Raw genomic sequence first — 12,296 nt, 5'->3', positions numbered from 1 at the left:
AAGACTTTGTTTTTGTTCTTTGCCATTTCTTTTTCAGCCAGATTCATTTTTTTTAAAAGTTGGCCCTTTCTTCAAGTTTTCCTCAAATACCTGGAGATCCTTGATTGTTCACTCATATTCAATATTTCTAATAGTACCTGCAACCATTAACTTTGGTCTGTTTGGAAAATTTATAAAAGAAAGAAGAGAAAAAAGGAAGGATGGAAAAAAGGAAGGAAAGGAGGAAAGAAGGAAAAGAAAACAGAAAAGAGAAACTAGAATGTCTGAGGTCACTAGGTGTAGACATTATTGGTGGTCGTTTTCTTTTTAGGCTGTGCTGGGAGGGAGCCATTGTAACGATGGCTTCCCATCTCATTCGCAAAGAGAAGCAAAGCTTTGCTCTGACCTGTGATTTAACATGCAGTCCCGTTCCTTAAAACTTCTCTGATGTTCTCTCTTACAATGTACTTTAATAATTCTCCATTCAGTCAAATTGACCTCCTCTCTGTTCCTTATAATATTAGGTAAGCCCCAAGCTCAGGGTTTTTGCATGTGGAATTCCTTCTGTCTAGAATGATCTTCCCATGGATACTCGAAGGTCATTCTTTCTGGGCTTTTGTTTTCAAGTACACCCTATGGTGAGGCCTACTCTTGGACATCCATCTTAAATTTGAAACCTTTTGTTTTTTAACACTTAATATCTTCTTTCTGTGCAATAATTTTTGTCCTCAGAACTCATTATTTTCCAACAGAATATGTATTTTCTGTAACTATTTTCTTCTCATCTGTTTCCTTCAATGCAATGTAAGCTCTATGCAGACAGAATTTTGCATGTGTTTTGTTCAGTGTTGTATCACCAGAATATAGAACAGTGCTGAGCACATAGTAGTTTCCTTATAAATACTTGTTTAAAAAACCAGTATGTGATTTTTATTTTTCACAGCCCCAGCTTATAAATTTGTGAATGAAGACTTCTTCCTTGGAAGACTTTTTTTACTTGTATTACAAAACTGCACACTTTCTTATTTTTATCCTTTCACTAGCTCTTTCTTTCATTCCTTTTTACCCCATTTTACCTTAATATCCCAGCCTATTAATGATGGAGAACCTCAGTGTGATTGGCTGAACTGTGTCCCCCCAAATTCAATTGGTGAACTCCTAAAATTGAGTACCTCAGAATGTGGCCTTATTTGGAGATAGGTGTTTTTTTACAGGGGAAACTGAATTGAAATGGTCATTAGCATGGGCCCTGATCCATTATGCCAAGTGTCCTCCTGAAAAGGGGAAATTGGAGACAAACACATGTTCACACTAGCACACACACACACAAACAGAGATAACAACATGTGAAGTTTAAGGCAGAGTGTGGTGATGCTTCCACAGGTCAAGAATTGCCAGCAAAGTACCAGAAGCCAGGGAAGGGCATGGGTCAGATAGTCCTTCTCAGTCGTCAGAAGGGCAGCACACTGATATTGGACATCTGCTTCTGAACTGAGAGAAAATAACTTCTGATGTTTAAGCCCCCATTCTGTGGTCCTTTGTTGTGGCAGCCGAGTGAATGAACCTACCCAGGGATCTTGTGTTGAGATGCTTTGTCAGCTACATTTGGTCCCTTGGAGATCTAATGACTTGTGCCTTTAAATCTCATGTATATACTGAAGCCTCCTAACTGCTTGTCTTCAGCACAGCATCTCCTCAGGACTCCTCAGGTGTGTCTCCAACTCTATTCAGCATCAGCTTTGAAATGTCCAAATCTGAGCTCCTCATCCTGTGCTGGAAGCTCCTTCCTCCCATCTTGTCCATCCTTCAAGTTGCTCAGGTGATTTACCTGGAAACATTCTGGACTTTGCTCTTTCATATCCTCAATCTATAAGCAAATAATGTGACTCACTCTCAAGACGTATTCAGACTCCACTGCTCCCCACCTGCACTGTCTGTGCCCTGGTAGCCACCGTCGTGTTTCACCTGATTCGTGGCAGTAGCCTCCTCGTTTGTCTCCGTGTTTCCATCCCTAGCACCCCTCCAGGCCTTCACCCTATTCCCAATGTAGCAGCCTGAATGACTCTGATAAAATGGAATTCAGATAATGTCACATTCTTGTCCCAAACTCCGTACCATCTCCTCATCTCAGTCCTCAAGTCCTTCCATAGCCTGTGAGGCCCCACGAGGTCTGGTCCTTGGTGACCTCTCTCACCTCATCTCCTGCTCAGCCCTTTCCAGTGCACACGGGTCCGGCCGCACTGCCCTCCTTGCTGTCCAGATACGCTGGGACCCTTTCTCACTGGAACTTGCTGTTCCCTCTGCCCACAACCCAACTCTCAGATATCTACATGGCACATCAGAGGCAGTCAATGTACAGTTCTTGAAAGTATAGGAAAGAAGTTGAACACCATTTACATTAATAAAATAAAATTGCTTACATTGACAGTCAAATGCCACTACTACTAAGTCCCCATTGCATCTTTATAAATTTCTTTTGTGTAAATAGCATCTCGAAGTTTTTTGTTCTCCCTGCAGTGTTTTGTATACAAAATTCACTTAAATATTTTATAATGTTGAAATTAGATATTAAAAATGATATAATTAGTCTACTTCACCTCAACTTGTGGCAACCACTTAGCAATTACTTGTAGTTCTGCACTCTCCTTATGTAGCCATCCTTTCTAATTGTAGGAAAGGAAAATGAGCGAAGCTTTGCCTGTGATGATATTGATTCTTCATTAATGGTTGGGATCTGTCTGATTCCCACTTGCTCTTTCATTTCTATAAGCCTATTTAGTAAGAATTTAAATTTATAGCTTGAATTTTAAAAAGAAAACATCTTCACATAAAAATATGTGCATTAGGAAGTTCTCTCTTATTTAAGTCACTGTTATTTTAGGACTCACACATAATAAAACATTCAGATAGTCCTACCTTACATATCAAAAAGACCTATCTAGTGCATACAATTTTAGTGCTAAAACAAGGCACTGCTATTTCCTTTAAATTAATCAAAACAATAGAAATTATTTGCAATGACAATCAATGGTCTTTATTTGCTATATATAATTTCATGGAATCATTTTCGGAAAATAGTTGTGTCTCCAAATGTACTTTCATTGATGGAGGCTGATATGAGCAAACATTTTTGAGTGATTACGTGAAAAAATATTACTGAGAAACAAATGCTCTACTCAGTTTACATCCTACACATACTTAACACAAGTATAAAAGAAAAGTCCAGTCAGAAGCAGAGGCCATTCTCTTTCATTGCAACACTACATCAGAAGAGAGCCTTTGGCAGTTAGAGATCCAAATTCAAGAGACTGTTAATCCCATTCAAAGTAAAGTTTGCCTGCTGATGTGGGAATGCATAACATTTTTTGAAAATCTTTTTTGAAGGAAGAATTTTTATTTTGTTCATATTCTCTTAGACAATTTGAGGTTTACGTAACACAGCATTCCATCTGCTTAATATTCAAATTTGGAGACAATGATTATGTGCTCCACTCTTCTGAGCAGAACATGTTTGGGGAAACACCATGTTTCCCCAAAAATAAGACCAGGTCTGCTATTAATTTTTGCTCCAAAAGATGCATTAGGGCTTATGTTCAAGGGATGTCATCCTAAAAAATCATGCTAAGGCTTATTTCTGGGTAGGTCTTATTTTCGGGGAAACATGGTATACTCTATAAATAAATACGTCAGTTTTGCTCTCTTACTACCCTTCCATTAGGCCTCGTATAATTGGAATTAAATTGATGTTTGCGTAACATTAACATATTTTGTAAGAAAAGATACACAGCCTCGAGTATTTGAGAATTTTCATGAGTTAAAGACAAATTTAAGAACTCTTAAATAATATTTGCAATGTAAGCAACAGTTGTTATGTTGGAATAAAATAACTCACAACATGACCAGCACAGTATTTTATTTGGTTTTGATATTGAAGATGATTATTGAATTATTTATGCAAAAATCAAAGTATAATTACTTCACCTAGTCATTTCTCTTCAAAAATTCTGAAAAAGAAAGAATTGGTATGTAAGTATAAAAATATAATTTTTTAGCGTATTAGTTTCATTCACTTTTCCACTCCCTTGATACACATCAGTTTCTCTTTCCCCTGTCAACAGCCAGTGAGAGGAGATCGTGTTCTGTATTATCAAGAGGGCATCTTCCAAAGCATTGTTTGTCACAAATGGAACTACAATGAGAAAGGGCTCTCTCGTGAGTGATTAACAGTCACCCATTTGTAATTTTCACAAATGGTGGAGCCACAAGTTTTTCTGTCAAAATAATTTATTCAGTGCTACCCATTCAAAAAAGAAACAGAGGGTGGAATCTCATCAATGACCAAACAACTAATAAACCCGAGTGATTTATCTTCCTTAATGTTCTAGTGTGTATTTTATTTCTTAATTTACTGGAGAAGACTCCCTCTTATACACATTTTTTCAAGAAGCTACGTGAGACTATGTAGCTTTTTGAGCAAAGGCACTCATTTCTCTGAAATATCCTTTTATAAGAAAGAATGGGCAGGTGCAGAGCCCCCAACCCTGTATCTCTGCTAGAGGAGAATGGTAATCAGTGGGCAGAAACAACCAATGGCGCAGGTGTCTTCCCAGACACCCTGTCCACTCTTGAGGAATCTAATGAAAACCTAAGATATTTGCTCCAGGAACTGAAGAAAGACCATGAATTTTCTTCAGTCAAAGCTCATCCAGTTTAATCTATCTGACCTAGTCAGAGGTTGGAGTCTACCCTACCTTCAGGTTTTACAAATAAAGTTTTATTGTAACACACCCATTCCCTTTCATTTTACATACTGTCTGTGTCAACTGTCACAATATTACAGCAGAGCTGAGTAGTTGCAATGGAAACCATAAGCCACAACCAAAAATATTTACTGCATAGCCTTTAAAGAAATTTAATACAGCCTCTAATACAGTGATGACTAAAAACTTGTGAAGTCTCATAAACATGTTTTATGGGCTAATGTCAACCTTAAAGTAACTCAGGTTACAAATATGTTTTGTATCCATGTACACATATAACAACTGTGATAACAACTTAATCAGTTAACAAACGAAAAAACCTATTTGTGTTTTCACAACTCAAAACACATTTTACAGTGACTGTCATTGGAGTCATAGTACCTACATTCACTTTATCGGTAAAATAACCTAAATTGGACTTTTGCAGCAGGAAGTTTGCTGTATTTAGGAATAAAATTAGACCCAGAGTGCCTTGGTATTTTCACAATAACGAGTCACGCTGTAATTTGTTTGTGTTTCCTGTACTTCAGCGAGGTGCTAGCCGTCGATTGTGGGACTAAATCTTCAATTAACAAAAGCAGCATGGCTGGATTCTCCAAAGAAAGCCAGTGTTTCTCATTAGTGTGTGTCAGTCTCCACTGTGTTACATGTTGACAGAATGATGGGAATATGACTGAGCAAACGAGGAGATACTAAACTGTTTAATTCTTCTTAGCTTTCTCTGTTAGGTGATCACCAATCTGCATGAATTGGTTTAAGCTGTCTACTGGCTTGAGTTGTTCAGGTAGAAGTATCTTTCTTAGGTGCGGTCTCATTGTGAGAACTCTAAGATGTATCTCATTAAGTAACTCTTACCTACTTAAATAACTGAATGATTGCTGTAAGAATAAAATAAGAACACAGGTATACCCACCACTGGGGAGTTGTCATCAGCTTTGCTCCAAAGAACTTTTCATCATCTCTCTGAAGGTTTTTCCTTATACCTGCCAATCAGAAAGAGACATTATGCATGTTAAGGCTCTTCGATGAGAAAGCATCTAAAGAAGAGATAGTGTGCAACCTACTCTATTATCTGTGTTCTGCAAAGTGTTCTGAGGGCTAAATAATTATGTTCTAGGTTAGTTATCATCTATGAATTGTTCTTCAACCTTAAAGCAGCTATAACTGTTCTTACCCAATATAATCGGGGGGGGAAAGTGACTCATCTTGTCTGAACTCACCCAACCAGGATTGTGCTTAGTACTCACCATCTAAACAAAAATAATTGGAATAAAAAGAGAGATCACCCCACTTCCTGTTATTGTTCTCCAATATCTATCACCACAGAGAGACACAGGTTTTACAGGATCTGAACAGTCAAAAGAACTCAAGGCTGAATTTAGTAAAATCAGGTTTGACTATGCACATAAAGGGAGTTCCATGTGATACCTAATTGCTAATTGATTTGCTCCATGTTTTAAATGTCAGCACTTTGATAAAAACCTGTTTCCAAATTCAGACTACATACCTCTAACTCATCATTTTTAACTCTAGAGGCACAATAGAATCTGCTGAGGGACCCAGAAAATACCAATGTCTACGGCCATACACCTAGAGGCACTAATCTTCTGGCCATGAGTTTTGGGGAAGGCCAGACATCAGTATTTTAACATTTCTCCAAGGAGCCTAATGGCAGCCAAGGTGGAAAATCACCGCTTTACAGAGTGTAGATAGATAGTGAGGCCGAGAGACAGATAAGACTCCATTATGTAGAGCTCCTATTTTTGAAAGTCATTTATACTTTCTAATTTTACCAAGTTTTCTCTTTCTTTACCTATCACCAAGAACTTTCTTCAAATAATTTCTCATTGCTATTATTTTTCTATGGCGGGAGTATAGGTCAGTGAAAATTCCATCCGAATGACGTTTCGTTGTGCCGTTGTCCTCTGAGATGTTATTGCTATGAAATGTGAGGAAACAGAAATCAGTGAATTTTAACAAGAAATGGTAAATAGAACAAAGTTCCAAATATTTTGGAGTCAGATAAAAACGAATTCCAACACCCATCTATCTTCCATGAACATGCTGAAAGAAAAATACACCTAAACCTAAAATAGAGGAATAGGAATAATCCAACACATTTTGGCATTTTCTGGGAGTGTGTTAAAACACTTTCTGTAGTAAATGAGCAAATACTTTACAAAATAACATAAATGGGTGAATATTTGAAGTTGTGCTCTGCCTTTAGGAAGAAATTTCTTAAAAATAAGTGCTGTTTAAAAAGCTATTCTTCCTAAACAGTACCTAGTAAATATTCAGCGATTGTCCAGTTAAAGAAAGAATCTTCCCATGTTTGGTTTGAGCAAGAAGATAAAAAACAGGTACTATGGATAATGCTAAAATTTGCTTCAGTTTAAACTATGTCTTATTTTTAGTGCATCTGCTTTAGTTGGATTGCACATTCACAAATGATTGCTTTTTACTAAAATAGGTGTCTCTGAACCAGTGAGTGTGATATTACAAGAAAGCCTGATTTTCTAATGCATGGGCCTGGTATATTTTATTAGAGAATATAAATTAATTTTGAATTGTATATTATCAAGAGTTATGAATTTAGAACAAAGGAAATAAATTGTAAACATTCACAATATAATTTGCAGATTAAATAAATATCACTTGTTGGAAAAAATAATATATTCCCTTTACCTATCTCGTTTTCCAATAAAGGACTCAACATGTCTTTTGGCGGGAAGTGGACCCAAGAGTCTTTTATAGTCACTGGTTAAAATTTCTTCAGCATGTCTGGCATTCCTAAAACAAAGAAGAAAGAACCACCATTATTTTAAAAAATGTTTTCTAAAATATTATTTTGAATCAATGAATAAGAAAGAAACTAATCAGCTTATTATGAAAGTTTCTAGTGTAAGCTAAAGTCCGGAAGGATTTCTTAATAACCTAAGAAAAGATATTTTCTTGTGATATATATAAAGATATTTTCTATTTTGGCAGCCCAAAATGTTGAAAAATTAATGAAACTGGCTCTTTTAGAATTATGCCTCATAATGAATGCTCACTGATGTAATCTTTCAAACTAAATCTTCTCTGAGAAATATCAGTGGAAGGAATATGTTCAAATTAATTCTTATCTTTGATTGATTGATTGATTCCTAATGCTTTATTCATGTACCATGAGAAAGGACATATAAGAAAAAACTATCCTGATTTTAAGATAAACACTCTTATGCCGTTTGCTCTTTCTTCTCCAGAAATATTAGCAAATAAAATCTTAAACTGGAGAGGATCTTAGGGCCTATTAACCAACTTTTCTGTCCTAATGAGGCAGCGTTCAGTTTTTGTCTTCAGTATAGAGCTACTCTGTGTCTAATTTAATGCTGCTTTTGACAAGTGGTTCTGTGAATGAGTAGCTGTTATTATTAGGTATCTTTTCATTACATAGATGTGGAACTCTTGCCTTAGAACTTCCTCTATCATGGAATGCTAAATACTGAAGTTTTACTAGAATTAGAATAATTTCTGATGTTCAATTTTGTGCAACAGAATGTAAGTGAGTGATTGGCTCATCCTGGCCTGTTGCTACCTCTGCACATGAACATCATGGACAGCTGCAAGAGCTGCAGTGAGTCAGGCTGGAGGAAGCCATGACACGTGGAAACCTGCAGTGTTATGCTGCAGGAATAGCTTCATAGAGACCCAGAAATGAAAGATTCATAGAGATACATTTTCTAAAATGAAGCTCAATAAAAATAAACTCACCTGTCATTTTCAGCAAATGCGCTGGGCGAGGTGTCAGTGTCTAATGTTAGTATAGCTTGGTCAAGTACATTTGCTCCTTCAAATGGTTTTCTGTCACCCAGTATGTTAGGAAAAAGACAATAGAAGTAGAATACATTTCTTTCTCAGAGGGGGCACTTTCGATTTTACAAGCATTAGAAATAAAACACTCAAAATCTTGGGAAGTATCACCCATTTAAAAAATATGGATAGCATAATTGACAATGGCTTGTATGGTTTATGAGAGTATTAATAGTAAAATTTTGGTTACTCCCATAATATACATACCATACAACTTTCACAAGATGTGTGTCCTAAGCATAAGAGATAATCAGGTCAGCCCTACCTGAGCATTAAGCAAAGTACACTTCCTTCGTAATGTCTTCGCTTTGCAAAGTTATATTCCACAACAAGAAAGATTTTATGCAAAATAGAAACTTTGAAGCATTTTTAATATTCAACATGAAAACTGGAAGTAATTTGTATATTTGTTGATATGTACCATCATTTGGTTCAAATATTTCTCAAGAGCTGAGTATTAACTCCTTTTCTTCCTCTAATTGTCAAAAAGTTACTTCAAAATTCTCTTTGATGTGATATATTTCTTTGTATTGATCAAGTCCAAAGAATCTTTCTATGTTTGTATAGTTACTCAGGTTCAATGAATTTTGTGGGGTCCTCGGGTTTCTAATCTTACGTATTAATATGATTTTAGTAAGAGATGTACAAAAGAACAATCATCTTGACATGGTGGGGAAAATATTGCAAAACATATCAACAAAATATTTAAATAAATAATACAAATTTGCAAAATTGAGTTGTTCAAACTAACAGAAAGGAAATTCTCAGGTGGATAAACATGCAATTGTCAACTGTCTGAATTGAAAGAGAACTTACTTCAGAAAAGGTGCTTCGAAAAGAGGCCAAGCCAGCATTTGTGAGAAGAGCACGCTGAAAAGAGTCATGTGCACAAGGAGCTGGGGCTTCCTTTGGGTTTCCATCTCTGCACCACGAAAGGGAGAGAGTCACATCAGATTTTTCAACCACTATGTCTCCAGACAGGTCATTCTTTTTTTAAAATTTATTGAGGTAACATTTGCTAATAACATTATGCGAGTTTCAGGTGTCCAATTCTCTAACACATCATTTACATATTCTGTGCTCACCACCCAAAGTCTAGTCTCAGTCTGTCACTATATATTTCACCCCTTTACCCTTCTTCTTCCTCCCCCATGTCCTTTAGTCTCTGGTAACCACCATACTGTTGCCTACGTCTATGACTTTCCTTTTATTCTTGTCCATTTGTTGCTTTCTGTTTTATGTCCCACATATGAGTGAAATCTTATGGTTCTGGTCCTTTCCTCTCTGACTCTTTTCACTGAGCATGATACTCGAAAGATCTGTCCATGTTTTTGAAAATGGCAATATTGAATGATTTTTAATGACAGAGTAGTATTCCATTTTACCTATGTACCACAGCTTCTTTATCCAATCAACTCTCACAAGACACTTAGGTTGTCTCTATATGTTTGCCACCATTAATAATGCAGCAATGAAATTACAGGTACATATATATTTATAAATAAGTGTTTTCAAGTTTGGGGTGATAGATATACAGGAATCCTGAGTGTCTAGCAGAAATTTCTAAACTTTATTGCAGAGTTTAGAAAATAATTTTCATCTGCTAGAAAGAGTTAAACGCATTATGATTCCTTTTAAAATCAAGAAGATTTCTCTCGGTGACAAAGGCTTGAATAAAAATTAGGATCCCTTTCACCTGCTGGTGATGTCTCACCAGGCACATAGTTGGCACAAGTACATACTAAATGCCATATTCATATGGTGCTAGAAGTATCCGCAGGGGACTTATCCTTATTACATAGTTGTGGCATTCAAGTTTAGTATCTTTTCAAATAGTTTCAAAAAAACGGATTGTTCTTCTACTGTAAATTTTGCATCTGATTAATATAAAACTGAGGTATGTCTATTAGCATAAAAATTGTATTTTATATATATTTCTTTTTCAATGTTTTGTAGATCTTACTGGAAACTCATTTCCTTACATATGGGCTTGAACAATTTAGCTCAATTAATAGTGAATATTAATACCAAAAAAAAAATCATTGAACCACATATTACCATTGAAATAATTTTTGCCACAGATAGAAAACTATTGTGGGGACAGAGCCAGGAGTGCAGTTTCCAGGCTCGTGTCCTCACGTGGAAAGGTTCTCACTCGGGTAGTAAATGGCCATCAACTGTGATTGGATGGCCATCAGCTGTGGCTAGTTGGCCGTCAGCTGTAACTAGTGAGCCATTGGCCACTAATATAACTGCCATGGCTGCACTAGCAGCAAATGGGGGCTAGCAAAAAGATGGTGGTCGAGCTAGCAAGAGCGATTGCATTTAGCACGGAGGATTGCAGCTAGCAAGTGAGGTTGGTTGGCAGACAGAAGTGGATGGCAGGTTGCGGATAGTGTGGCTCCTGCTTCCTCTGTCTCCAACCCAGCCGCCAGCGAGAATATACTGGAATGACTCCCCTATCTATGGCTCTGAGTGTGTTCCTTTTTTGGCCTCTCCATATCCTAACTTCTTATGTGGGGAGCGGAAGCTGAGGCCCCGTATGACACTGCATGACAACTATATTTAAAATAGAATGTGTTTTTAAACCTAATCCACATGTACATTATATTTCCAAATAGTTTCTAGGTAGACAGTTAAATGTTCAAGGCTGTTTCTTTCTGTGTCTATAAAAATCATGGCATTTCAACTTGAAGTGAAAAATAAATGTTCCTTAGGTTCACATAATCAAAAATTGACATAGAAAGAAGAAAACTTAAAAAATGAGTTGAAAACTTCAAAAATATGTATACCCAAGGGTCCCTTCAGTCAAAAATTTATATTCACACAAAAACTAAAAATAAAATCCTACATGAAAACGTAATTTAAAAAAAAGTTAGTATTGAGTAAAAGAGCAAGCAGGGAAAGCATCTGCCAACACAAATAATTCAGAGAAGCCCTTCACATGTGGAGTGTGAGACATTTCTGTACTTACTCTCTGACCTGGGAAGCTTGTCTTTGGCTCCACCAGTTCTCTGCCCTCAAAGCTGAACCAGAACCTCGTCCTGGCTAAGGGTTGGTATTATTGCCAGCAGCTGCTTTGCACTCTACCCTGACCAGCATTTCAAGGCCCTTCATTTTATAGGGTTGTGCTTGGGCTGAGCAATCACAAAGCTCTCTGAAATACGTCACAGCTGTGCTCCCACGGGATGAATAGGACTAGAGGTTCTTGTTCAATTGTCCTTATATCTGATTTATATATTTATGGTGAGTGACTTAAGATGTAACAGATAAAGAGGAGACTTTCTCTTTTTTAAATTAAAAAAGGTACGAAGTTTCATGTGAAATGTTTTAATCTTTAATCAGCAATAATGATACACTTATTCCATAGTGGCTGCACCAATCTGCAATCCCACCAGCAGTGCATGCGGGATCCCTTTTCTCTACATCCTTGCCAGCACTGGTTGTTTGTTGAATTATTGATGATACCATTCTGACCAGGGTGAGGTGGTATCCCACTGTGGTTTTTATTTGCATTTCTCTAATTATTAGTGAGGTAGAGCGTTTTTTCATAAGTCTGTAGGCCATCTGTATGTCCTCTTCAGAGAAATCTATCTTCACGTCCACACCCTATTTTTTAATTGGGTTGTTTGTTTTTGTATTGTTGGGTTGTATGATTTCTCTATAGATATTTGATATTAACCTCTTATCAGATGTACCATTGGC

General features: G+C 36.7%; 1 protein-coding gene across 1 annotated transcript; it reads right to left on the bottom strand.

The window, feature by feature from the left end:
- Nucleotides 1–1,702: 1,702 nt before the first annotated feature.
- On the bottom strand, nt 1,703–9,511 carry LOC109439837 (VIP peptides). Its single transcript, XM_074333965.1, has 6 exons — nt 9,408–9,511; nt 8,493–8,582; nt 7,425–7,529; nt 6,553–6,678; nt 2,678–2,750; nt 1,703–1,846 (listed from the first exon to the last, which is right to left on the bottom strand). The coding sequence occupies exons 1-6, from the start codon at nt 9,509–9,511 to the stop codon at nt 1,703–1,705; spliced, it is 642 nt and encodes a 213-aa protein (XP_074190066.1).
- Nucleotides 9,512–12,296: the final 2,785 nt, after the last annotated feature.

This window comes from Rhinolophus sinicus, linkage group LG05, assembly GCF_036562045.2.
Source record: "Rhinolophus sinicus isolate RSC01 linkage group LG05, ASM3656204v1, whole genome shotgun sequence".
Classification (NCBI taxonomy): domain Eukaryota; kingdom Metazoa; phylum Chordata; class Mammalia; order Chiroptera; family Rhinolophidae; genus Rhinolophus; species Rhinolophus sinicus.
This window is presented reverse-complemented; position numbering and strand designations above follow the sequence as displayed.

Coding starts and splice junctions, on each gene's coding strand:
- LOC109439837 (XM_074333965.1), bottom strand. CDS start 9,511: ATGGAAACCCAAAGGAAGCCCCAGCTCCTTGTGCACATGACTCTTTTC. Junction 8,583..9,407: donor TTCGAAGCACCTTTTCTGAA/GTAAGTTCTCTT, acceptor ACTGGGTGACAG/AAAACCATTTGAAGGAGCAA. Junction 1,847..2,677: donor AAGAATCAATATCATCACAG/GCAAAGCTTCGC, acceptor ATTTGCTTATAG/ATTGAGGATATGAAAGAGCA.